General features: G+C 45.7%; 1 protein-coding gene across 1 annotated transcript in view; it reads right to left on the reverse strand.

Moving 5' to 3' along the window:
• Window positions 1–26,334, reverse strand: part of kif6 (kinesin family member 6) — a 768,544-nt gene that overhangs the window by 212,520 nt on the left and 529,690 nt on the right. Inside the window, exon 16 of the mRNA XM_070885702.1 lies at window positions 15,054–15,104. Within this exon, the coding sequence (XP_070741803.1) occupies window positions 15,054–15,104 (51 nt within the window). The remainder of the gene's footprint in view (window positions 1–15,053; window positions 15,105–26,334) is intronic.

Here is a 26,334-nt window from a genome sequence, read left to right on the forward strand (position 1 = left end):
TTTGGGGCATTGTGCACTGGGAATGACTACTAAGGTAAGTGTGCCGCAAAATGGGGTTGGGGAAAATTGGGCCCCTAGAGGGAAGATTGACAGTTCGCGGCCAATTTCAGAATCTTCATGAGGTAACCTTGAAAGGGCATCTACCACTGCATTTTGCTTCGATGTGCGATACTCGATTTTGTAATCGTACTGAGATAATAAAATAGCCCATCTTTGCATCCTGGAAACCGCCATAGATGGAATTACCGCCTTTGGGCCTAGGATAGCTAGTAATAATTTGTGATCAGTTACTAGTGAATTGGCGTCCCAAAAGAAACTGGTGAAACTTTTTAATACCAAATTGAATTGCCAATGCCTTTCTCAATCTGGGATTAATTTTATTCACTTTTGTTGAGCGTATGTGATGTAAAATCAACTGGTTTTTCCTGCCCATCATTCATAACATGGCTGATACCTGCTCCCACACTATACCCAGAGGAATCACATTTTAGTCTTAGTTCACAAGTCAGATTATAATAGACGAGAAGAACACTACTGCTCAAGCGTCGCTTGCATGTGTCGTATACATTCTGATGCTCTTTGTCCCATATCCAATGCACCCCTTTCTTTCATAAATAATGGAGTGATGCGAGCAGGAAGTAAACAAGCATAATATTGGATCATACCTGAAAAGGATCATAATTCAGTAACGTTTTTCAGTTCCAGGGCATCGTGATAGTTTGCACTTTCTCCTTATCTGTTTGGAGACCATTTTCATCAAACCTCAATCTTAGATAAACCATCTCACGCTGTATGAAAGCATATTTACTCCTCTTCGGCTTCAGATTATGGTAATCGAACCGTCTGAATATTTCTTCTCAGATTTCCAGGTTTTCCCTCTCTGTGCCAGTGGCTATCAACACATCGGGCTGATTTTCGGCTTTAGAGATTTTGGGGTGATCCTGATACTGCCTGGAAAATGTTCGCACCCTCGTAAGAAAAATTCGGCAAAAAGTGAGGTTCCATGATCGGGGGCGCAAAATCAGGCATTACACAAAGGAGTTTCTGCGCCGCAGCCGGAAAATGTGGCGTTAAAACAAATCTACATTTTGCGCATGCACAGACGCATTCCAATCTTCCTGGGTGTGGCGATTTCCTTTGCACATGCGCAGATGAACCAGCCCACTTCCATCATAGCGAGTGAGAAGGTGCAGCAGGAGGGAAAATAATGTGCACACCGCTTCTCTCCAGCGACTGTTAAAGCATTAGTGCAGACCATAATCCACAGTAACCAAGATACCCATGGAAATCGACACTGATGCATCTATGAGTGTAGTACCAGAGTCGCTATACCTCGACAAATTGCGTGATTTCCCACTGGAGAAATCCAAGATAGAGCTGCGAGGCTACTCGGGAGAGAACATTCCTGTGGTAGGTCGTATCACCGTACCGGTGCAATACAAGGATCAATTTCAGAGCTTGCCTCTAATAGTAGTGGCAGGAGACAGGCCTGCCTTACTAGGAAGAAATTGGTTGGGATCACTGAAGTTGGATTGGAGTGAGATTTTTTGTGTTGAAACGAGATTTGCATCAAAGGATGATGTCATCAAGAATTATCCGAAGGTGTTCCGTGAAACGGGCAGTCCGATCCAAGGCTTCAAGGCGAGTATCAGGGTACAGAAGGACACTAGATCGGTTTACTACAAGCCACGTTCCGTACCATATGCACTCAAGGAGAAAGTTGTGCAAGAACTCAAAAGACTAGAGACTGAGAACATTATTTCTAAGATAGATCTATGTAATTGGGCTACACCCATTGTAGTTGTTCCTAAGTTCGATGGTTAGGTAAGATTGTGTGGTGATTACAAAGTAACCGTAAACCAGGTTATAGAGGGTAATCTCCCCAATACATTGCCAAATATAGAAGATTTGTTCACAACACTGATAGGGGTCAGATCTTCTCATAGTTGGATCTTATGAATGCCTACTTACAGATGAGGAGTCTATGTTATGCTTGACTATAAATACTCATCTAGGCCTATATCAATTTAATAGGCTACCATTTGGAGTATCTTCTGCACCTTCCATATTCCAAGGGGTAATGAACCAGATTTTGCAAGGTATTGAAGGGGTAGTATGTTATTTAGATGACATACTAATTTCAGCACCAAATAACCAAATTCATAATAACATATTGAATGATGTCCACAAATGGCTAGAGAAGCACAGAGTACGAGTGTCTGCTCGCAAGTGTGAGTTATTTCAAAACTCAGTGGAGTACTTAGGGTACAGAGTAGACAAAGATGATTTACATCCAACCAAGGGAAAGCTGGATGCAATCAGAAATGCACCCACTCCTAAGAATGTCACTGATCTTCGATCCTTTTTGGGTCTTTTGAACTATTATAGCAAGTTCCTACCAAATTTGGCTACAGTATTACATCCACTGAATTAACTATTGAAAACCAGGTCCCTTGGAAGTGGTCAGAAGAATGCGATACAGCATTCAAGGAGTGCAAAAGTAAATTGGTAGAGAGCACCATTTTTGTTCACTATCACATATCTAAGGAGATCAAGCTAGCATGTGATGCCTCTCTGTATGGAGTTGGGTCAGTAATCTCTCATGTACTACATAGTGGGGAGGAGAGACCAATTGTTTTTGCTTCACGCATTCTCAGTGCCAGTGAGCGTAATTATGCGCAAATCGAAAGGGAAGCTTTGGCATTAATTTTTGGGGTCAAGAAGGTCCACAAATACTTAATGTTTACCATCATTACGGACCATTAGCCCCTGACAGCAATCCTCCATCCAAAGTCCCCAGTTCCAACATTACCTGCAGCCCAAATGCAGAGATGGGCTTTGATTTTGTCAGCATATACATATGATATTGAATACAGACGATCAGCTGATCACAGTAATGCTGATGCTATGTCTAGATTGCCTTCCCCATCACAAGTTACACCCGATAGGGAAGAAGTGTTCTATTTTTCATACATTGATGAACTGCCAGTCACAGCTGAAGAGATTGGTAGAGCAACCAAACGTGACCCAGTTATGTCAAAGGTGTATGATTAAATTGCAAATGGCTACCCAAACCAGGTAACAGACAAAGATATTCATCCATTCTTCATTTGTAGGAATGAATTATCAGTCGATAAAGATTGTATCATGTGGGGTGCAAGAGTGGTTATACCAAATAAATTCAGGTCCAAATTATTAGGAGACCTCCATGAACAGCACCTGGGAATGTGCTTGACCAAGTGTTTTGCACGCAGTTACTTATGGTAGCCAGGTCTTGATAAAGATATAGAGTACATCATCAGTCAGTGTACGACATGTCAATTGGTAAGCAAGAAACCACCACCAGTACCATTGCAGCCATGGAAATGACCCCCCAGGGTGTGGCAAAAGCTACATATTGATTTTGCTGAGTTAGAAGAACAACAATTGTTCATTATGATTAATAGCCATTCAAAGTGGGTTGAGGTGTTTCCAATGTGGAAAATTACAACAAATAAAACATTAGACATTTTACGAAGATTATTTTCTTCATATGGCCTCCCAGAATAAATTGTTTCTGATGATGGACTACAATTTCCTTCAGAAGAATTTGCACAGTTCACAAGCAAAAATGGTGTAAAACATACCAAGGTTCCACCGTAGCACTCTGCTTCAAATGGTGCAGCAGAGTGCATAGTACAAGTTGTAAAATGTGCCCTCAGCAAACAGATGTTGGATCCATATCCAAAGAAATGACAGTTGTCATTGGATCACAAATTGGCTAATCTTTTCATTACATATCGAAATACTCCTCATACAACTACTGGTAAAACACCAGCAGAGTTGTTTCTCAAACGACAGCCACGAACCAGATTCTCGTTGTTAAAACCAAACCTGGCACAGTCCGTAAAAGAGAAACAATTAAGACAGAAAGAAAATCATGATAGAGGTAGAGTAAAAGAGAGGTGTGAAATTCAATCAGAAGGTGAGAGTGAAGAACATCACCATAAATGGTTAAAGTGGTTACCAGGAAGAGTGGTGAAAATATATGCTTCTCGCACATATTTGGTCAAGATGTTTGATCATGGACAGGTTAGGTTTGTTCACATTGATCATATTTTACCTACAGACGTGAAAGTAGTTGAAGGTGGGAATGATTCAATTATTTCTGACTCATCAAATAGTTTGAATACAAGTAAAGTACCAGTTGTATATCCTACATCAAATGTACTGGAAACAAATCCAAGAGGAAGTCAGAATTTAAGTGTGAGTCCAAGTCAGGCAGACAAACAGTCTGAAGTTAGAGAAAGTTCAAATGGAATACAAGGGCATCCCTTGGAGGAAAACTTTCCTCAGGATTGGCCTCGAATGAGTTTAACTGCGACACCATGTTTGGAAGGTCCTGTTCAAGAGTGAAGATATCCTCTTTGAAACAGAAAACAAGTGGTTAAGCTTGATTTGTAAATATGGCAAAATAAGTCCATATCTTTTGTTATGTATAACCATGCAAGTTATGTATGATGATTATTTTGTTATAATTACTTCTTCATTAAGGAGGGAGAAGTGTAATATATAGCTCCATCTAGTGGATTTCTGCTCCACTTAGTGGACTACTGTGGTAATGCAGTCATTGCTGTAAATACAATAAAGGCATCAGGTGACAGGTCAGCTGACAAGTTCCTGTGTTAAGAGCCATCTTGTAAAGTCTGTGTGTTGTGATATCGTAGAGAATATACCAAACCTTTCCTGAAGGCTTGACTCATGCTTGGTAATGGCTCCATAGCTGAAGCCACATTCTCCCAAGTATCCATTCTTTATGTGTGAGCCTGCTTAAACATGAAATGCATCACAACAAAGTTTGATCCTGTTTTGACTGAATGTCTGTACAAACAAACTTTTTGTGAGTTATCTCTCGGTAATTGGAAGTTCGAGAGGAGGGAGAAGTGTAATATATATAGCTCCACCTGTGGACTACTGTGACAGTACAGCCAGTGTTGTGTGCAAATAAAGAGGGAACAGGTCACCTGACTAGAGTTCCGGAGTGTTCTGCCATCTTAAGGCTTCTGTGTGTTTGTGAGTTGTACTGAAGATATAACAACCCGACTTGCACTCCACTTCCACTGTTGATATGCATTGTCGAACCGTCACCCTGAGCCGCTATGCTACCTTGCTCTCATCACCTCCCAGTCTTTCCACATCCTCAGTCATCAGCCACACAGATTGAACTGAACACATTTGCACTTCCACACAGTGGCAGCTATTGAATTATGGAAAGCACATGTGGCACAAGAGGAGGTGGTCACTTGCTCAACCTCTCTTCTTGCTCTTATTGCAGGCCAAGCTATCGCATAATAGGAGGGAGAAACATCGCACTGGAGGTGGACAGCCTGAACTACAGGAGCTGACAAAGGTCAAGCAGAGAGTATCGGTCCTCAGGGGCACCCTAGTTTGCGCGAGGTCGAGCCCCCTTCGGGTAGTGACAGTATGTGAATGGCACTTGCGATTGATGTTATTTCCTTGACCCCTTTACATATACATGTCCAATGCCATCTTCCTCTTATCTGGCTGTCCCCTCCCCTGCTGGTAATGACACGTCTGTTGTTTTGTGCTTTCAGATGATCAGCGAGAAGCGCACCAGCCTTCCCATGAGCCATCGACATCTGGCCAACGGGAGATGATGAGGGAGGGGAGGACAGTCTTCTACCTGAGCATCAGATCCAATCAGTCCCACCATGTGGGAACACAACATCAGAGGTGGGGTTTGAGGATTCTGAGGCTCCCGGCCCCAATGACCAGCAACGACCAGCGGGAGGGGAAGCTCGGAGGCCAGCTCCTTGGAGCGTGAGTCGGCACAGTAGTCCTGCTGAGACAGGCAAACGTGGACCTGGACTCGGTGGCTATGTCCAGGGAGAACACGGAAATGCACCGCGAGCTCATGGGTGCATGGGTAGGGTTCCGCAGAGCATAGATGCACTTGCTGTGAGTGTGGCGGAGGTCGTTTCACGCATTGTATGTGCATCTGAGGACTCCAGCAAGTCCATCCTTGCCCGCTCATAGAGCCAGATGGGCTCCAGCAGCGACAGTGGCGTTCCAGAGTGTATGACACGTGCCATAAGTGACATTGTATCAGCGAATGCATTGTAGGCACAAGCTACGCTCCAGCTTGGTGATGTCATAGAAACATAGAAAATAGGTGCAGGAGTAGTATTCACTGGAGTTTAGAAGGATGAGAGGGGATCTCACAGAAACATATAAAATTCTGATGGGACTGGACAGGTTAGATGCCGGAAGAATGTTGCCGATGTTGGTGAAGTCCAGAACCAGGGTACATAGTTATTATGTTATATTATTCAATATATATAATTTTATATATTTTATATATTAATATATAATTACCCATTTTCTCTCACTCTCCTTTCTTAAAAAGTGGTGTTACATTAGCTACCCTCCAGTCCATAGGAACCGATCCAGAGTCGATAGACTGTTGGAAAATGATCACCAATGCATCCACTATTTCTAGGGCTACTTCCTTAAGTACTCTGGGATGCAGACTATCAGGCCCCAGGGATTTATCGGCCTTCAATCCCATCAATTACCCTAACAAATGTCATGCGATCACTGACTGCTGCCATCCGCTCTGTGTTCCCCATTGTCCAACGGGGAAGTGACATGCTGAAGCAGTCCAGCAAGTTGTGGTCACACATCGTGCTCCGGATGCTGAGGCCCAGTCCCATGTGAATGTCAGTGGTCCCCAGGAAATGAAAGGTGTTGTCCCTCCTCAAGCTGACAGCATTCCAGCTCCCACCACTGATTCTCCGACCATGCACCTAACGCGGTCCACTCCTGATCCATCAGAGACTGCTGCCACCGATGCTGAGGTGCAGCAGTCTGCAGACGGGCCTTCCAGGCCCAGAGCTGGTCCAGGACATTGTCCTAGGCCATCTGCGCTATCTGCCTCCCTAACAAAGTAGCCCTCAAGCAGCCTTGCTGTAGGCACTGAGGCCTCATTGATGAGAAGCAGCAGGCATGGGAGGGGAGATAAAGGATAGGGGCAGCAAAGCGCAGGCCAAGTCCGAATAATGTGTAGGACAAGGTTGTGGAGATGCCCTGATTTTTGTTTATTACGCCTGTAAATAGTTAAGTTGATTTAATGCACTTCATTGTTGGTCAGTGCCCTGCAACAGAACTATGTATATTGTATGGTTTTCTTTTGGTGAGGGCAGTGTTGGTTACTTTGTTGCAGTAAAATGTCACTTTGATCCTTTGTCATTGGTGTCTTGTGTATCAATCCAACATTCACTGGAGATGTGCCTTTATTGGAGCACATTGCATGGCCAGTATTAGCTCCATCCCTCAGCTTCCTACATTTAGGAGAACCGGTCCATTATGAGCTGGCGACATGCGGCTCTTGGTCCGGCAGCATCTTCACACTGCCTCCCCCGTGGATGGTGTGGCTATCCAATGGGGGCCTCGCCAGGCTCCTCTTCGTTAATCCTCCTCCTCCTGAGGTGGGCCTACAATCTCCATTGGCAATGCCTGGCCCCTCATGATGGCCAAGTTGTGCAACATGCAGCACATCACAATGAATGTGGATACCTGTTGAGGGGAGTATTGAAGGCTGCCTCCTCGGGCTGCCTGTAGGAGATGGCATACCTCGGTCAGCACTTCCTTTCGGAAGCACAGCCTTCTCAAACATTGCTCCTCAGAGAGCTGGTGGTATGAGTATCGGTGCTTGTAAATCCATGGGGGGTAAGCCCTCCTCATCTGTGGGTCGACATGGCCAACAGCTCTTATTCTATCTTGACACCGCCTAGCAATAGCGTGGAGGATGATATGCTGGCGAACCAGTAATGCCCCCATTAAATTCTTTCACTGAAGATGTCAGGACACTGTAATGGCAGATAACAGTACCGCTTTCAAGTCAGAGCTTCACGCAGCGTGCTGTGCGCAAACATTGCGATCAATATGACCTGCGATGTAGGAGCCTCCTCCCTCAAATTAAATACGGCGCAAATACTGCATACTGGACCATGGGACTGCCTGGTTTTTCAGGCATCTTTTGGGGCCGGTGTATAATGAGGCGTAATGGGCCTAATTTTGCTTCCGAGGTGCTTGCGGAGCATTGACAACGATTGACGTCGATTGATCACATTGAAACTAGAGGGCGGGGCGGTAGGTTTTTGCGCCGCTGCAAACCCTGAGCCGAATTTTCTGGCTGGCCGGTAAAAGCCCGCCATTACACCTTAAAACACTCTTTACTGGGGCATTACCAGATGCGCAGGGGAGCCGAAAATCCAGCCTGATATCATCTTGATTGCACAAACAGTGATTCATTCCTTGTAGGATATGATCCATGGTAGCCTGAAATATCTTTGGTGAGGACTTGATACCATAGGGCAACTTAGTGTATGAATATAAACTTTTGTGTGTGTTAGCTGTCTGATACTGCTGACTATCCTTGTCAATGTTGAGTTGAGCATGGGCGTGGGAGAGATCCAGTTTTGTGACGACTTTGGCTCCCGTCAGTTCTGCATACAGCTCCTGTGATGTTGGTAAAGGGTACTGTTCATCATCAACTGCTCGATTCAGGGTAATTTTATAATCCACACAGAGCCGTATCATTTTGTCAGCCTTCGAAACTACAACTAACTGGGTGGCCTAGTCATTCCTATCAGTCTTCACTAAAACTCCCCTTTTTTCTCAACTTATCAAGCTTTCGCTCCACCTGCAATTTTAATGCATACAGTACCGGCCTTGGCCTACAAAAACTAGGTTTGACATCCAACCTAATCCGTGTATGTGCACTGTATCCCTTGATTCCCTTATATGCATCCTCAAACATATTGGGCCCAAGTTTCCACACAATAGAAAACGGGCGCCCCTCCGAGCTGGGTGCTCATTTTTCGCGCCACAAAGTGCGCCTAAAAAACCCTCCGTATTCTCCACCTTCCTGCAGGTCCTCTGGCCCTCGGCGCGGTGCAGCAGGAGCTGTAGGGGGCGGAGCTAGGACCCTGCGCCGAAAACAGTGCCGGGAGCTCTGCACATGCGCGCTACAGTGGGCACGCAAGTGCAGTAGCTCCAGGCGCCCGAAACTGTGTGGGAGGGGCCCGAAGCACGCAGCCCCTAGCCCTGGCCGAATGGCCTCACTGGGGCTGCGTGAATAAGGCTCCTCCCACGGCCAGCTCCTGCTTCCTGCCGACTCCCGCTCCTGCTTCCCCCCCCCCACCCCGACCGGACCGGACCCGACTCGACCCGCCTGTCGCTGCCGCTCCTGCTTCCCCGCCGCTCGTGCTTCCGCCCCCCCTCTCCCGACCGGACCGGACCCGACTCGACCCGACTCTACTCTCGCCCCCGGACTGGATCCGACCTGACCTCCCCCTCCCCGACCTGACCTCCCTCTCCCCGACCTGACCTCCCCCTCCCCGACCTGACCTCCCTCTCCCCGACCTGACCTCCCTCACCGACCTGACCTCCCTCCCTGTCCCTCCCCCTCCCTCTCTCCCTCTCTCCCCCTCCCTCTCTCCCTCCCTCCCCCGCCGACCCGAACCGAACCTCTCTCCCCGACCCGACCCAACGCCACCTACCTCTGGTGCTGGGGACGGGCCCTGCCAGAAATCACAGGCCCGGCCCGTTCAGCCTTCGGTCCCGACGGCAAACCGCTTCCTAAAGGCCTGCCTGAAGAACTTTCACACAGGTAGGAACATGGTTTATTTAATCTTTTCTTTGCTTATAAATATTTATTCAGGTTGGATTTATTTGTATAATATTTGTATAAGTATAACTAAGGATTTATTGTAGAATTTAATGACTTCCCTTCCCCCCCCCCCTCCGCCCCTCGTTCCCCACGCCTAATTTGTAACCTGCGCCTGATTTTTTAATGTGTAGAACAGGTTTTTTCAGTTCTACAAAAATCTTCACTTGCTCCATTCTACTTTAGTTTGGAGTACGTTTTCACTGTGGAAACTTTGAAATCAGGCGTCAGTGGCCGGACACGACCCCTTTTGAAGAAAAAATTCTGTTCCAAAGTAGAACTGTTCTACCTGACTAGAACTGCAGAAAAAAAAATGTGGAGAATTGCGATTTCTAAGATAGTCCGTTCTCCACCAGTTGCTCCTAAAAATCAGGCGCAAATCATGTGGAAACTTGGGCCCATTGGGCCTGAAATCCCGGTTTCTTCTTCTCGCGGGCGTTCGACCAAAAATAGGAGAAAAGATGCGCACTTACCTTTTGGTCGAACGCTCACCAGAAATTCTGGATCCGAGGCCTCCTCTTCTTGCACAACAGAGCGCGTTCACGTTGGGATGTCCATAGGAGTCACATGGGCCTGGACACCCAATCATGGTAAAGTATTTTCTCATTTCTAGTAGTAAGAGTTTCGTAAGTCCGAAACTCCGATTACTATGAATGAGAAACACCCTCAAACACGACATAAAAATTTAAAAAAGCACCTCACATAAATATATTATAAGGCTCAATTTTCCCCAATGCTGTTAATTTGCATTTTGCCAGAGTTATGCCTGTTTTTTGTGGCCCCAACTACTCCAAAAAAATAAGTAACAATTTTCCCATTCTATTTTTTAAATTTGGCACCACACAGCCTGTCCTGTAGCTTTGGGGGGGTGGAGCCTAATGTCTGTGCCGAAAAAACGATGCTCCCCCCTTCCATGCATGCGTGAAAAAAGGACGCTTTTAACGTGATTGCTATGGGCGCGTATGCACAGTACAGCTCCCGTACAGCATTCGTCCAATTTTAAAGAGCCAGTTGTGTGTGAGAACTTGAATTCTCATTTTGCAATACAATATGGAACGCGGCTCAAGGACCAAGAATTTCTTATAGGATGAAATGGAAGCACTAGTTACTGTAATTGAGGCCAGATGGCACGAGCTGGACACCAGCAGAGGCCACATAAAAGTTTCACCAAAAGAAATGAAGAAACGCTGGAACCAACTTGCAGAAGATTACTGTGCAATGGTGACCACCCCGAGGCCTAGAGGCCAGTGCAAAAAGAAGTGGCAGGATCTTGGTTAAGTAGTTAGTGTAAGTAATATTTGAATTTATTCAATGGAATTGCAATTGTAAATGTGACCATCTATATATGTCCCACCCAGCAGAAAGACACCCTCTCGAAAAGGTTATATTTTCATCTTTGCAGAGGAAGATGGCGCACAACAAACGGGAAAGAACGCGAACAGGAGGAGGCTCTGCAAATCTGCCCCCACTGACACCCTTGAAAGAGAGGATCGCTGCTTTGATGGGTCCTGCCTGGAGAAAAGCAACCATCACTGCACAAGCTGGGCCCACACTCGAGGGAGAGGGTAAGTCCTGCAAATTCCACAGTCTGGCTTTGCTAAATGTTAAGTACTGTGCGGGCTAGCCATGCTTCGGTTCATGGGAATGTCTCCGTCAGCTACGCTTCGGTTGATGCAGTGTGCTATCATTCATCGTGGTCCTTCAAATCAGCCTGCTGCCTGCACTGTGTGAGCCTACTCATACCACCCACCCTGCCCCCTCCTCTGCTGCTAACCATTTGTCTGTTCTCTTATATTTTTCAGAACTTGAGGCCAACCCTGACGATGCAGAAGATGATTCGAGCATGAAGAGGAGAACATCTTCCAATCCCACCTTCCAGACCAAGAGCATGGGGGTGAGGGGGAGGGGCAGGTGAAGGATGAAGCCCCCATTGTTGCACTCACTCTGGAGGAGGTGCAGGTGTCACCCATTGAGGTGCCAGCCCCTTTCCTGAGTGGTAAGAGTGTTGTTGGGTTCCATGGCTTCCCACAGTCCGAGGCTGGGGATTCCAGTGGGGTGCAGCGAGCAGGGGAAGGAGAGCTCGACAGCGCTCTCCTGAGGTGCAGTATCTAACGGATGTGGTTCAGGTGATGGCAATGAGTGCGGAGAGCACTGACCTTACTCGATCACTCTTGGACACCATCAGTGGTGTGGGTGATGAGGTATCGGGACTGTTAGGAGAAGTAACAACACTCTCACGAGAAATGGGAACGCTGTCCGGGAACATGAGGGAGGGAATGTCACAGGCAGCGCATATAATGTCGGTGCACATGAGGGAGGGAATGTTGCAGGTAGCTGACACACTGTTGCTCAATATGAGGGAGGGCATGTCACAGGTAGCTGAGACATTGACGGCGAACATGAGGGAGGGAATGTTGCAGGTAGTTGACACACTGACAGGGCACGAGGGAACGTCGGAATTAGCTGCTGCAATAAGGGAACACGCCCAGACCCCGCGGCCATTGACAGAATCAACTGCCACCCCCACTCCAATCCCCATACCAGCCTCTGAAGAGACCTAAGCCAGGCCCTCCACATTACCGCCTGCCCCGCACCCCCCCGCCACCCCCCCCCCCCGCCCCCCACCCAATCAACAATTGCGCAGTACCCGAGATTTTTAAAAGAATAAGCTCGGTACCAACCCAAGAAACGCTGCACCACCGCCAGTGGGCAGGGGTGGAGTCAACAAGACCAAGCGCAGCGGACGGTCTTAGAATAAGGTGCAGCCTTTCTTTACTGCTGTTGTTGTTGTTATTATTATTGTTGTTACTGTTGTAGCTGTTCTCAAATTAAACGTTTTTTGTAAGTTACGTAAATTTACAAGTTTAAAAGTTTGTAAGTGATCTTAAAGTTTTTAACTGATCTTAGAGTTTGTAGTGATGTTAAAGTTTGTAAATGATCTTAAGTGAAACTTTAAAGTTTGATACAAGAATATTTTTATTAAAGTTAAGTTAAGTACAAACAAATGTTTGTTAAACTTTTGAATAAAATATATTTTACATTATAACAATCATTTACATTATTTGTTCGATTATTAACACAACTTTTTGAAGTAAACAAGAATAATTTCTGTCATTTGTTCCATTAACACAACATGACATTATGGAAGAGGTCCAGGCAGTAAACATGGTCCATTTGGAATAGTTGCCGCTGAGCCTTCAGGCAGCAAAGTGTTCACGGGTGAGCTGCTGGCGCAAAGCTCGAGCAATCGTTAAAGGGGCATGACAGCCCGCTCTCCTCCGCCGTCGTGCTCCGGTTTCAGGTAGTTGCATGGCTTCCTCATCCTCCTCCTCCTCCTCGTCATCTGCATCTTCCTCATCATCATCAGCCACTCTCGTCTCAGGTTCGTCTTCTACTACCATCTTCTGTTGCCTCATGATGGCTGAGTTATGCAGCATGCAGCACACAACAGTGAACTGACCGACAATCTCAGGGGAGTATTGCAAGTAGCCTCTGGAATGGTCCAGGCATCATAAATGCTGTTTCAAGATGCCAATGGTCCTCTCTATTATGCTGCACGTCGCAATGTGCGACATGTTGTATTCCCAGTCAGCTTCCGTCCAGGTTACACGAACGGGCGTCATGAGCCAGGTGGCGAGGCCGTACCCTTTGTTTCTCAGTAGCCAGCTCTGCCCTTTTGGCTGCTGCTGAAACATGGCAGATATAGCACTCTTGCGTAGGATGAACGCATCATGGGTGCTCCCAGGCTATCTCGCATCAAGTGACATGAAGTGATGCATATCGTCACACATGAGCTGCACGTTAACAGAGTGGAAACCTTTTCTGTTCCACTTCTCTGCAATGGCAATCAAATCATATCCATTTATTTCTATTTGTGCCATCAACTCATTTACCTTGTTACGAATGCTTCGTGTGTTCAGATATAGAGCTTTTAGTTTTGTCTTATGTGTATACACTCTGTCCCTTTCAGTCACACTCTGGTTATCATTACCCTTATCGCTACCCTGCACTTTTGCCTTTTCCTTTCTTTCACTTTTAAAATTTCCGCTCACTGGATTCCCCGATTTAGTTTAAAGTCCTATCTACAGCCCTAGTTATTCGATTCGCCAGGACACTGGCCCGAGCCTGGTTCAAGTGAAGTCCGTCCCGACAGAACAGCTCCCTCCTATCCCAGTACTGGTGCAAGTGCCCCATGAATTGTGCCCCATTCCTCCCATACCAATCTTTGAGGCACGTGTTCATCGCTCTGATCCTATTTACCCTATGCAACTTTGCTCGTGGCTCAGGTAGTAATCCAGAGATTATTACCTTTGTGGTTCTGCTTTCTGATTTAGTTCCTAGCTGCTCATACTCCCTCAGCAGAACTTCTTTGTTTGTCCTACCTATGTCATTGGTACCCACGTGGACCACGACAATTGGATTTTTCCCCTCACACTCCAAGTTTTTCCCAGAGGAGATGTCCTTAACCCTGGCACCGGGCAGGCAACACAGCCTTCGGGACTCACGCTGCAGAGAAGAGTATCTATCCCCCTAACTATACTGTCCACATTTCTTTTGAGCATCCCTGATTATAATTGCTCAACCAGTGGTGGCCGTACCTTCTGTTGCCTAGGTCCCACGCTCTGGAATTCCTTGCCGAAACCTCTCCACCTGGCACATGAGGGGTAAATTTATTCAGAGAGTGATGAGACTGTGGAATTCACTACCACGTGCAGTGGTTGAGACAATAGGTTTTTGCTGCGAGTGGCTCACCTCCTGACTCCCCAGATCACCTCTCAGTCCTCTCTTTTCTGGAGAAAAAGAGTCTCAGCCCATTCAGTCTTTCATGATAGTTGTACCTCTATAATGTTATTGGTTGCATGGGAATATGTGAGCATGAGTGAGATAACTGTTCCTCTGACTTTCCCTTTCTCCCTGTGGCCAAACACCTGGCGTTTGCTTGATGCCAACCTTAGATCACAAGATCACAGATAAGAAAGGACTTTCAGCCTATCTTAACCCATTAATTTAGTACAACCTACAGTTCCCCCATTACAACATTCAACTGTATCTGGGTCTTTAGTTGTATTATTTTATGCAAAATCCATTTCATGTATGGATTGAAATTAGGATCTCATTGTGTAGAGAATCACAGGTACAAACCTACATCCAGCCACTCAATGGCATATCAAGCCAGGTTTTGAAAGCATTTCTCATTTCTGCCATTTCTAGATCTCGCAATTAAATTATTGTCACTATTTCTGCTTCTATTTGTTCATCTCATCTTTCTTTTAAACAACTAATTGGTGCCAAATACTGACCCCAGATCCATTTGCACACTTACCACGGGCGGCCCTTTGCATTCTTCTCTGTTCTAGTTGACCTTTCAGTTGGTCTGCAACAGAATAAAAGAGATTCAGGTCAGATAGTTATTTCAGTTATAAAGTGATTGACTATGGTTTTCTTCCTTTAACAAGATGACATCAAAGAGGCACTAGAAGGCTTCTTAGCTTGTTTCTAATGAGAGGCAGATCAATGACCAAATATAGCATATGAGGAGGTAAACCAGTTAGTTCATGATTCTAATAACCCCAGATGACTGATTGCACTTTATACTGTGGTCATTGAGCCTGATTTTATTCCTTTGTGCTGCCAGTGCAAGGTCAGTCTAAATGTGTGCGTAATCATGCCCAATTCATCAGAAGCAGCAATTCCGTATACTCGCAATTTTATTCTTTCTACATTGAACTGAACTCCGCCATCCCTGGTACCAAGGCATTGACATCTTTCCTAATTATGCCCAATTCATCACAAGTAGCAATTCAGTGCCCAGAATTGGACATAAGCAGGTTAACAATGGAAGTGGGTGGGTTGGAGTCGGGATTCAAATTTTTAACATTTTAACATCCCTACCTGCTGTTTTGGGGGAGGTTCAAAATGACCTCTATGCCTTTATTTATAAAGCCAAGGATCTCTTTTGTTTTTTTTAAAGATTCATCAACTTGTCCTGCCAGCTTCATAGATTTGTATTTGTGAGCCATCAGGTGTATCTGTTCCTGCATCACACCTTTAAAATTGTTTCAGTTTCGATTATATTGCCTCTCCTAATTTTTTCTTCTAAAATACATCACCACATTTCTCTGCATTAAATTTCATCTGCCAAGTGTCTGCCCTAGATAATTTATAGAAATATAATACTCTATATTATAGATATAGATAGTTTACCTGCAACAAAAATTCAAAAATGTGCTTTTAGTGAGCAAGGTTGCCTGCTTGGAGTGTACAGATGGAAAATGATCCCTATAATGTGTAAGAATAGCATATAAGCAGAAATGCATATTTTTGCATTTACCACTTTTAGCTAGTCATTTATGTAAAAGTTCACTAAAGTTTAAAATCACTTGTCTTAGGATATAAAGCGGGTCTGCATTACACAAACATATTTGTTGAATTTGGCTTTCTCTTTTGGCTACACTGTGCTACATTTTGTGGCATGGAAAGATCTATTAACTCATCAGCACTGATGGAAGAAGCATGAGAAGAATATCCACAAGAGGAAAGCATTACAGGAAAAAAAATGAAACACACAAATGAAACACAGGAAAGGTAACAGAGAAACTGGAAGGGAAACATGGAATCTATTTTTGGTTTGTCTGAGTTAGGAGCTCAGAAATCCCCTGTGGCTTTTTTTTAATACAATTTAGTCCAAGCCGGCCCAATTTTAAAAAATAAACTTTCATGGCTCTCTTCCTCAGCTCAGAGGGTAGATGGACAAGTGGGCTCTTACAGTAAAGTTACAACTTCACTGGCGAGACCTCAGTTTGTGCTAGGCCAAATGGGAAACCAAGAGGTATCACCATCCAACCAGACAAGTTACAGCTTTGTGCCTATGTTAAACAGCTTAACAATAAAAACGCCATCAGTTATGACTGCATGCATTGGATAGGGCCGTGAGTCCAACCTCTCTCACAAGATTGTGAAGCAAATATCTTCTTACACCAGCAGGCTCGTAACTACTAGCAAGTTTTGTTTTTGTGCAGTCGTAAAGATCCCTCATGCATCTGAAGGAGTCCCACCACTAAGACGGCTCAAATCCAAGTTCACTGTAAAATTCTTTGAGCACTCACTTTGCCATCACTGGGTTTAGGATTCTGAACATGTTAAAATTGCTACCTTCTGGCTAGCGATCTCCATCGGCAACCAGAAGGTCTGAATGTCTGAGGACGAGACTCAGTTGCAGGTCTTCCCGGCAATCCTGGAGCTGGGCAGTAGCAGTACTCCTATCTACCATCTTGGTAGGGAGAGGGGGGTTGGGGTAGGGGGAGAAAAAGCAGAAAAATCTTCCAGCTACTCTCCCATCATCACATTTAATTGTGTTTTGACTCATTTCACTGTTTTACCACTACTACTTTGCTTGGTGCATTATTTCATATATTTATCATTGCGTAAAGAGGTTTCATTATTGTCTTCTCAGGAAAAATGATAACTCATTATTCAATGCTTGATAAAGCTGCCATCATTGAGATGTAATGATCTGCAAGATCACAAGTTCAACACCTGGAATGGTGGCTGTTCCATTTGTACAAACTGGCTGATATCAACCAGGGCAGTAGCTTCCTGAGACAGCGGTAAATCCAGGCAGGGTTCACCTCTCATTCTTCTAAACTCGAGGGAATATAGGCCTAGTCTACTAAAACTCTACTCATAGAACAATCCGCACATCCCAGGAATCAGTCTAGTTAGTGAACCTTCATTGCACTCCCTCTAAGGCAAGTATATCCTTCCTTAAGAAAGGAGACCAAAACTGTACATCAGGTGTGGTCTCACCATAGAAACATAGAAAATAGGTGCAGGAGTAGGCCATTCGGCCCTTCTAGCCTGCACCGCCATTCAATGAGTTCATGGCTGAACATGCAACTTCAGTACCCCATTCCTGCTTTCTCACCATACCCCTTGATTCCCCTAATAGGCCCTATAGTGATGCAGTAGTACATCTTTACCCTTATACAGGTTGAACCTCCCTTATCCAGCACCCTCGGGACCTGGTCTGTGCCAAATAAGGGATTTTGCCGGAGGAGGGGTGATCAGTGGCCCAAGGAGGGTGGAGGTGGCCTGAGGTTGGGGAGGGGGGGGGAGGAGGAGGTCAGCGCCTCGGGTGAGGTCAAAGTGTCGGCAGGCCCTTGGCAGACCGCGAAGAAAGTGTCGGTAGACCCTCGGGCCGAGTGCGGGTGCGGCCCCAGTGGGCTGAGTGTCGGCGTAGGCTGAGTGTCGGCACGGCCCCAGCATGCCAAGTCTCAGCGCGGCTGCAGCGGGTGTCGATGCGGGCCCAGCGGGCTGAGTGTCGGTGCATCCCAGCGGGCACTGTCGGCAGGCTCTTGGGCCAAGTGTCAGTGCGGCCCCAGCAGGCCGAGTGTTGGCGCGGGCCCAAAGTCGGGGTGGAGGTCGGCCGCGTTATGTGCATGCGCCCCCGACCGTCGGAATCATGCCGGTTGAGGGGTGGTGCCGGATAAAGGATGGTGCAAGGGTCAAGGATGTCTCGGAGCGGGTGCAGGGAATTCTGAAAAGGGAGGGTGAACAGCCAGTTGTCGTGGTGCATATAGGTACCAACGATATAGGTAAAAAACGGGATAAGCTAAAATTAAAAGTAGGACCTCAAAAGTAGTAATCTCAGGATAGCTATCAGTGCCACGTGCTAGTCAAGAGTAGGAATCGCAGGATAGCTCAGATGAACACGTGGCTTGAGGAGTGGTGCACAAGGGAGGGATTCAAATTCCTGGGACATTGGAACCGATTCTGGGGGAGGTGGGACCAGTACAAACCGGATGGTCTGCACCTGGGCAGAACCGGAACCAATGTCCGAGGGGGAGTGTTTGCTAGTGCTGTTGGGGAGGAGTTAAACTAATATGGCAGGGGGATGAGAACCTATGCAGGAAGACAGAGGGAAGTAGAATGGGGGCCAAAGCAATAGATAGAAATAAGAAAAGTAAAACTGGAGGGCAGAGAAACCTAAGGCAAAAAGCAAAAAGGGCCACATTACAGCAAAATTCTAGAGCGGCAAAGTGTGTTAAAAAGACAAGCCTGAAGGCTCTGTGCCTCAATGCGAGGAGTATTCAGAATAAGGTGGACGAATTAACTGCGCAGATAGCAGTTAACGGGTGTGATGTAATTGCCATCACGGAGACATGGCTCCAGGGTGACCAAAGCTGGGAACTCAACATCCAGGGATATTCAACATTTAGGAAGGATAGACAGAAAGGAAAAGGAGGCGGGGTGGCATTGCTGGTTAAAGAGGAAATTAATGCAATAGTAAGAAAGGACATCAGCTTGGATGATGTGGAATCGGTATGGGTGGAACTACGGAATACCAAGGGGCAGAAAACGCGAGTGGGAGTTGTGTACAAACCACCAAACAGCAGTAGTAAGGTGGGGGACAGCATCAAACAAGAAATTAGGGATGCATGCAATAAAGGTACAGCAGTTATCATGGGTGACTTTAATCTACTTATTGATTGGGCTAACCAAACTGGTAGCAATGCAGTGGAGGAGGATTTCCTGGAGAGTATTAGGGATGGTTTTCTAGACCAATATGTCGAGGAACCAACTAGGGAGCTCGCCATCCTAGACTGGGTGATGTGTAATGAGAAAGGACTAATTAGCAATCTTGTTGTGCGAGGCCCCTTGGGGAAGAGTGACCATAATATGGTAGAATTCTTTATTAAGATGGAGTGACACAGTTAATTCAGAAACTAGGGTCCTGAACTTAAGGAAAGGTAACTTCAATGGTTTGAGGCATGAATTGGCTAGAATAGACTGCAAATGATACTTAAAGGGTTGACCGTGGATAGGCAATGGCAAACATTTAAAGATCACATGGATGAACTTCAGCAATTGTACATCCCTGTCTGGAGTAAAAATAAAACGGGGAAGGTGGCTCAACCGTGGCTAAAAAGGGAAATTAAGGATAGTGCTAAATCCAAGGAAGAGGCATATAAATTGGCCAGAAAGAGCAGCAAACCTGAGGACTGGGAGAAATTTAAAATTCAGCAGAGGAGGACAAAGGGTTTAATTAAGAGGGGGAAAATAGAGTACGAGAAGAAGCTTGCCGGGAACATAAAAACTGACTGAAAAGCTTCTATAAATATGTGAAGAGAAAAAGATTAGTGAAGACAAACGTAGGTCCCTTGCAGTCAAATTTAGGTGAATTTATAATGGGGAACAAAGAAATGGCAGACCAATTGAACAAATACTTCGGTTCTGTCTTCACAAAGGAAGACACAAATAACTTTCCAGAAATACTAGGGGACCGAGTGTATAGTGAGAAGCAGGAACTGAAAGATATCCTTATTAGGCGGGAAATTGTGTTCGGGAAATTGATGGAATTGAAGGCCGATAAATCCCCAGGGCCTGATAGTCTGCATCCCAGAGTACTTAAGGAAGTGGCCCTAGAAATAGTGGATGCATTGGTGATCATTTTCCAACAGTCTATCGACTCTGGATCAGTTCCTATGGACTGGAGGGTAGCTAATGTAACAACACTTTTTAAAAAGGGAGAGAGAAAATGGGTAATTATAGACAGGTTAGCCTGACATCAGTAGTGGGGAAAATGTTGGAATCAATTATTAAGGCTGAAATAGCAGCACATTTGGAAAGCAGTGACAGGATCAGTCCAAGTCAGCATGGATTTATGAAGGGGAAATCATGCTTGAGAAATCTTCTGGAATTTTTTTGAGGATGTAACAAGCAGAGTGGACAAGGGAGAACCAGTGGATGTGGTGTATTTGGACTTTCAAAAGGCTTTTGGCAAGGTCCCACACAAGAGATTAGTTTGCAAAATTAAAGCACATGGTGATACGTCCTTACTATACAGTATAAATGAACACGAGGCCCATGCTTGAGAGAAGGTCAGTCTGTGACCTGTCCTTTATCCCTTAGCACTCAAGTGATGAAGGTGGGTGGAGCTTCCCCTTTTATACCTGAAGGTCCAGGTTAGGAGTGTCTCCCACCTAGTGGTCATTGTTCTCTCAGTGTACAACTTAGGTCAGATTATACATGGGTTACAATGCTGGTTGAATACATGACACATGGTATTGGGGTAATGGATTGACGTGGATAGAGAACTGGTTGGCAGACAGGAAGCAGAGAGTCGGGATAAACAGGTCCTTTTCAGAATGGCAGGCAGTGACTGGTTGAGTGCCGCAGGACTCAGTGCTGGGACCCCAGATCTTTACAATATACATCAATGATTTGGATGAAGGAATTGAGTGTAATATCTCCAAGTTTGCAGATGACACTAAACTGGGTGGCGGTGTGAGCTGTGAGGGGGACGCTAGGAGGCTGCTGGGTGACTTGGACAGGTTAGGTGAGTGGGCAAATGCATGGCAGATGCAGTATAATATGGATAAATATGAGGTTATCCACTTTGGGGGCAAAAACGCGAAGACAGAATATTATCTGAATGACGGCAGATTAGGAAAAGGGGAGGTGCAACGAGACCTGGGTGTCATGGTTCATCAGTCAATGAAAGTTGGCATACAGGTACAGCAGGCAGTGAAGAAGGCAAATGATATGTTGGCCTTCATAGCTAGGGGATTATAGTACAGGAGCAGGGAGGTCTTACTGCAGTTGTACAGGGCCTTGGTGAGGCTTCACCTGGAATATTGTGTTCAGTTTTGGTCTCCTAAACTGAGGAAGGACGTTCTTGCTATTGAGGGAGTGCAGCGAAGGTTCACCAGACTGATTCCCGGGATGGCAGGACTGACATATGAGGAGAAACTGGATCAACTGAACCTTTATACATTGGAGTTTAGAAGGATGAGAGGGGATATGAGAAACATATAAGATTCTGAAGGGACGGGACAGGTTAGATGCGGGCAGAATGTTCCCAATGTTGGGGAAGTCCAGAACCAGGGGACACAGTCTTAGGATAAGGCGTAGGCCATTTAGGACTGAGATGAGGAGAAACTTCTTCACTCAGAGAGTTGTTAACCTGTGGAATTTCCTGCCGCAGAGAGTTGTTGATGCCATTTCATTGGATATATTTAAGAGGGAGTTAGATATGGCCCTTACGGCTAAAGGGATCAAGGGGTATGGAGAGAAAGCAGGAAAGGGGTACTGAGGGAATGATCAGCCATGATCTTATTGAATGGCGGTGCAGGCTCGAAGGGCAGAATGGCCTTCTCCTGCAACTATTTTCTATGTTTCTATTTCCTGGGGACCACGACTTGATTGTCCCACAGAAGGCAGTCTGCCTGTATAGACATTTCATCTTTGCGCTGCACACAGCTTTTGACTAGAGATAATAAGGGGTCCTGGCTTGTCCAGGTTTTGATCTGCTGGGCAGTGACGGGATTACTCACTCTCAAATGCTTCTATAACCATGGCTAGATCTGCGGGCTGCACCATTTCCACCCCCGTGGTGGGCAATGGCAGCCTACTGAGAGCTTCGCGCAGTTTTCTGTGCCTGATCTGTGGTAAATGGCCATTGTATGCGAACGTGAGCGCCCATCTCTGGATGCGGGCTGATGCGTTGGTATTTATCCCTTTACTCTTGGAAAACAGAGATATAAGTGGCTTATGGTCAGTTTCCAATTCAAATTTTAGCCCAAACAGGTACTGATGCATTTTCTTTACCCCATAGACGCACGCTAATGCTTAGTTTTCAATCATGCTGTAGGCTCTCTCAGCCTTAGACAGATTCCTGGATGTATAAGCAACTGATTGCAGTTTCCCAAAATCATTAGCTTGTTGCAATACACACCCGACGCCATATGATGACGCATCACATGCTAGTACCAAATGCTTACACGGATCATACAACACAAGCAATTTGTTTGAGCATAACAATTTTCTCGCTTTTACAAATGCATTTTCTTGGCTTTTGCCCTAAACCCATTCGCCCCCTTTTCGTAGTAAGATATGTAGTGGTTCCAGCAGGGTGCTGAGACCTGGTAAGAAGTTACCAGATTAGTTCAAGAGTCCCAGAAACGACTGCAGCTCCGTCACGTTCTGCAAATCCACAATCCTCCTTCCCAAGATCTCCACTTCAGGTGCCAGGAAAACGGACTTCGAACGTTTTAACCTGAGCCCCACGTGGTTGAGTCAACTAAGAACCTCCTCCAGGTTCTGCAGGTGCTCGACTGTGTTCCGACCTGTGACCAAGATGTCGTCCTCTAAGACCACGGTGTGCGGGACCGACTTCAGTAAACTTTCCATTGTTTCTCTGGAATATCGCCCCCGCTGATCAGATTCCAAAGAGGTCGTCGGCTTTTGGTCATGGGTATTGGTCCTGCAGGGAGAAACGATTGATAGTTACTTGGTAATCGCCACAGATTCTGACGGTGCCGTCTCCCTTGAGGACTGAGACAATAGGACTGGCCCACTCGCTGAACTCGATCGGTGAAATGATGCCCTCTCGTTGCAGCTGGTCTAGCTCGATCTCTACCCTTTCTCTCATCACTGCTCTCGCCTTGTGATGAATGGGTCGCGCCCCTGGAATTAGATGGATCTGCACTTTTGCTCCTTGGAATTTCCGAATGCCCGGTTCGAACAGCGAAGGAAATTTGTTGAAGACCTGGGCACACGAAGTGTCGTCAGTGGGCGATAGCGCTCGGATGTCATCCCAGTTCCAGCGTATCTTTCCCAGTCAGCTCCTGCCGAGCAGCGTGGGACCATCGACCAGTACCACCCAGAGTGGTAGCTTGTGCACCGCTCCATCGTCGGAGACCTTTACGGTCGCACTGCCGATTACAGGAATCAGTTCTTTTGTGTAAGTTCTTCGTTTCGTGCGAATTGGAGTTAAGACTGGCCTTGAGGCCTTGTTGCACCACAACCTTTCGAAAGTCTTTTTGCCCATGATGGACTGGCTTGCGCCCATGTCCAGCTCCATTGACACCGGGAGTCCATTTAGTTCAACATTCAGCATTATCGGGGGACAATTCTTGGTGAATGTATGTACCTCATGTACCTCTGCCTCCTCTATCTGAGGTTCTGTTTCGTCATGATCCTCTTCTGCAACATGGTGGTTTGCAGGTTTAACAGGCTTAGCAGCTCGCCTGCACACTCGTTGGAGGTGTCGCATTGTTCCACAGCGCTTGCAAACGTATCCTTTGAATTGGCATGAATGGAAACGATGATCACCCCCGCAGCGCCAACAAGGTGTTAATGGCCTTGCATTCATCACCCTTGATGGTGGAATCTGAGACATCTGCGGACGTGTAGCTGCAGGTATGTGTGACCTGCCCTGTACATTACGATTCGAAAGCAACATCACTTTGTTCACAGTACTTGTAGCAGCACTTGTGTGCTGAGAGATTTGCTTTGTATTGTCACTGGTGGCAATGGACGCCTGGGCCATTGCTATGGCCTTACTCAAGGGGTCTCTACAGTCAAAAGTTTGCGAAGTATGGTTCCTTGGCTAATGCCAAGTACGAAAAATTCTCTGAGCATGTGCTCCAAATGTTTTCAAATTCGCAATGTCCTGCGAGGCGTCTTAGCTCGGCGACATAACTCACCACTTTCTGGCCTTCAGACCTTTTGTAGGCGTAGAACCGGTACCTCGCCATCAGAATGCTTTCCTTCGGGTTCAAATGCTCTCGGACCAGTGTACACAAATCGTTGTACGATTTCTCCGTGGGTTTTGCTGGAGTGAGCAGATTCTTCATGAGGCCATACGTTGGTGCCCCACAGACGGTGAGGAGGATCGCCCTTCATTTGGCAGAGCTCTCTTCCCCATCTAGCTCGTTGGCCACGAAGTATTGGTCGAGTCGCTCCACAAAAGCTTCCCAATCATCTCCCTCCGAACATTTCTCCAGGATGCCCACAGTTCTCTGCATCTTTGGGTTCGCTATCTGTATCTCATCGCCAGTTGTATTGTGTAGAGAAAGAGTCAAAGTACAGTCTTTTATTGCAGGTCTCCAGAGAGCCTTTCCACACTGTGAAGCCTTCTTAAATACCTGTGCTCCCAAGGGATTATGGGATCCCTTGGGACTCCGGGGAATGAGCCTTCTGGTGGCTGTACAAAGTAAATACAAGTCCACATATATAACATTAGCGTTCTGTGATTTGTGTACAAGGACAGCCAGGTCCCTCTGAATATCAACATTTTCCATTCTCCCATTTTTCAAAAAGTATTCTGCTTTTCTATTTTTCCTACCAAAGGGGATAACTTCACATTTCTCCACGTTATATTCCATCTTCCACATTCATGTCCACTCACTTAACCTGTATCCCTTTGCAGCCTCGTTGCATCCTCCTTGCAGTTTACTTTCCACCTTGCTTTGTATCATCAGCAAACTTGGATACATTACACTTGGTCCCTTCATCTAAGTCATTGATATAGGTACTGTAACCCCTGTTTAGCAACCACTGCCTGTAGACCCCTTATGATGTGAGTCAGTGCCTTCTTCAAAGGAATGAAGTGCATGAAATAGAAATGGAAAGAAAAAATATCTTAATAAAGGCTGGTCTGTCATTTGCCAACATCTGGTGTAGACAGGAAACCAGAAAACCAACAACTAATGTCTGACAAAAACAAAATTCAGTTCAGCAATTTGTTTCCACAAGTTGTCAACATTTTATAAAACACGCTGACATTAACCAGCCATTTCTTGTTGACTTAATGAATAATTTGTTGCTGAGCTAGAAATTTGAGAATTCCCTAATGCTGACAACCAAATAGTGAATAACACCCATTACTTAGGAACAGGAGTAAGCCATTCAGTTCCTCGCGCTTGTTCCGTCATTCAATTAGAATCCATGATTCTACCTGCTGTGGATCTGTGACTCTAATACCCATGCCTAACAAACATCTATCAATTTCAGTTTTGAAATTTTCAATTGACTCTCGGCCTCAACAGCTTTTTGAGGGAGAGAGTTCCAGATTTCCATCACCCTTCATGTGAAGAATTGCTTTTTGACATCACTCCTGAACAGCCTAGCTCTAATTTTAAGGTTTTACCCCCTTGTTCTCCCATCAGAGGAAATAGTTTATTTATATCTACCTTTCTTAAACACCTCAATTACCCACTGTACTGTTGCAATGCAAGGAGTATTCGGAACCCAGGAGAGGGCTCTGAGCTAGTTAGAGCAGGTGAGAGCTCAGTTGAACAGGACCCCAAGAAAGAATGCAAAAGGCAGGAGGCAACAGAGCAGAGTAGCACTGGGGTAAGTGTAAACCACAAGGTGATAGGAAGGGACAATATGTATGAATATAAAGGGATCAAAAGTAAAAATCATGGTTTAAAACTAGTATTAAAACACTCTACCTAAACGCACGCTGCATTTGAAATAAAGTAAATGAGTTGACGGCACAAATCATTACAAATGGGTATGATTTGGTGGTCATTACAGAAACGTGGTTGCAGGGTGGCCAAGACTGGGAATTAAACATACAGGGGTATCTGACAATTCAGAAAGATAAACAAGAAGGGAAAGGAGGTGGGGCAGCTCTGTTAATAAAGGATGATATCAGGGCAGTTGTTAGAGACGATATTGGCTCTAATGAACAAAATGTTGAATCATTGTGAGTGGAGATTAAAGATAGTAAGGGGAAAAAGTCACTTAGCTTATAGGCCCCCAAATAATAACTTCACGGTGGGGCGGGCAATAATCAAGGGAATAATGGAGGC

The sequence above is a fragment of the Pristiophorus japonicus genome, chromosome 7 (genome assembly GCF_044704955.1).
Source record: "Pristiophorus japonicus isolate sPriJap1 chromosome 7, sPriJap1.hap1, whole genome shotgun sequence".
NCBI lineage: Eukaryota > Metazoa > Chordata > Chondrichthyes > Pristiophoridae > Pristiophorus > Pristiophorus japonicus.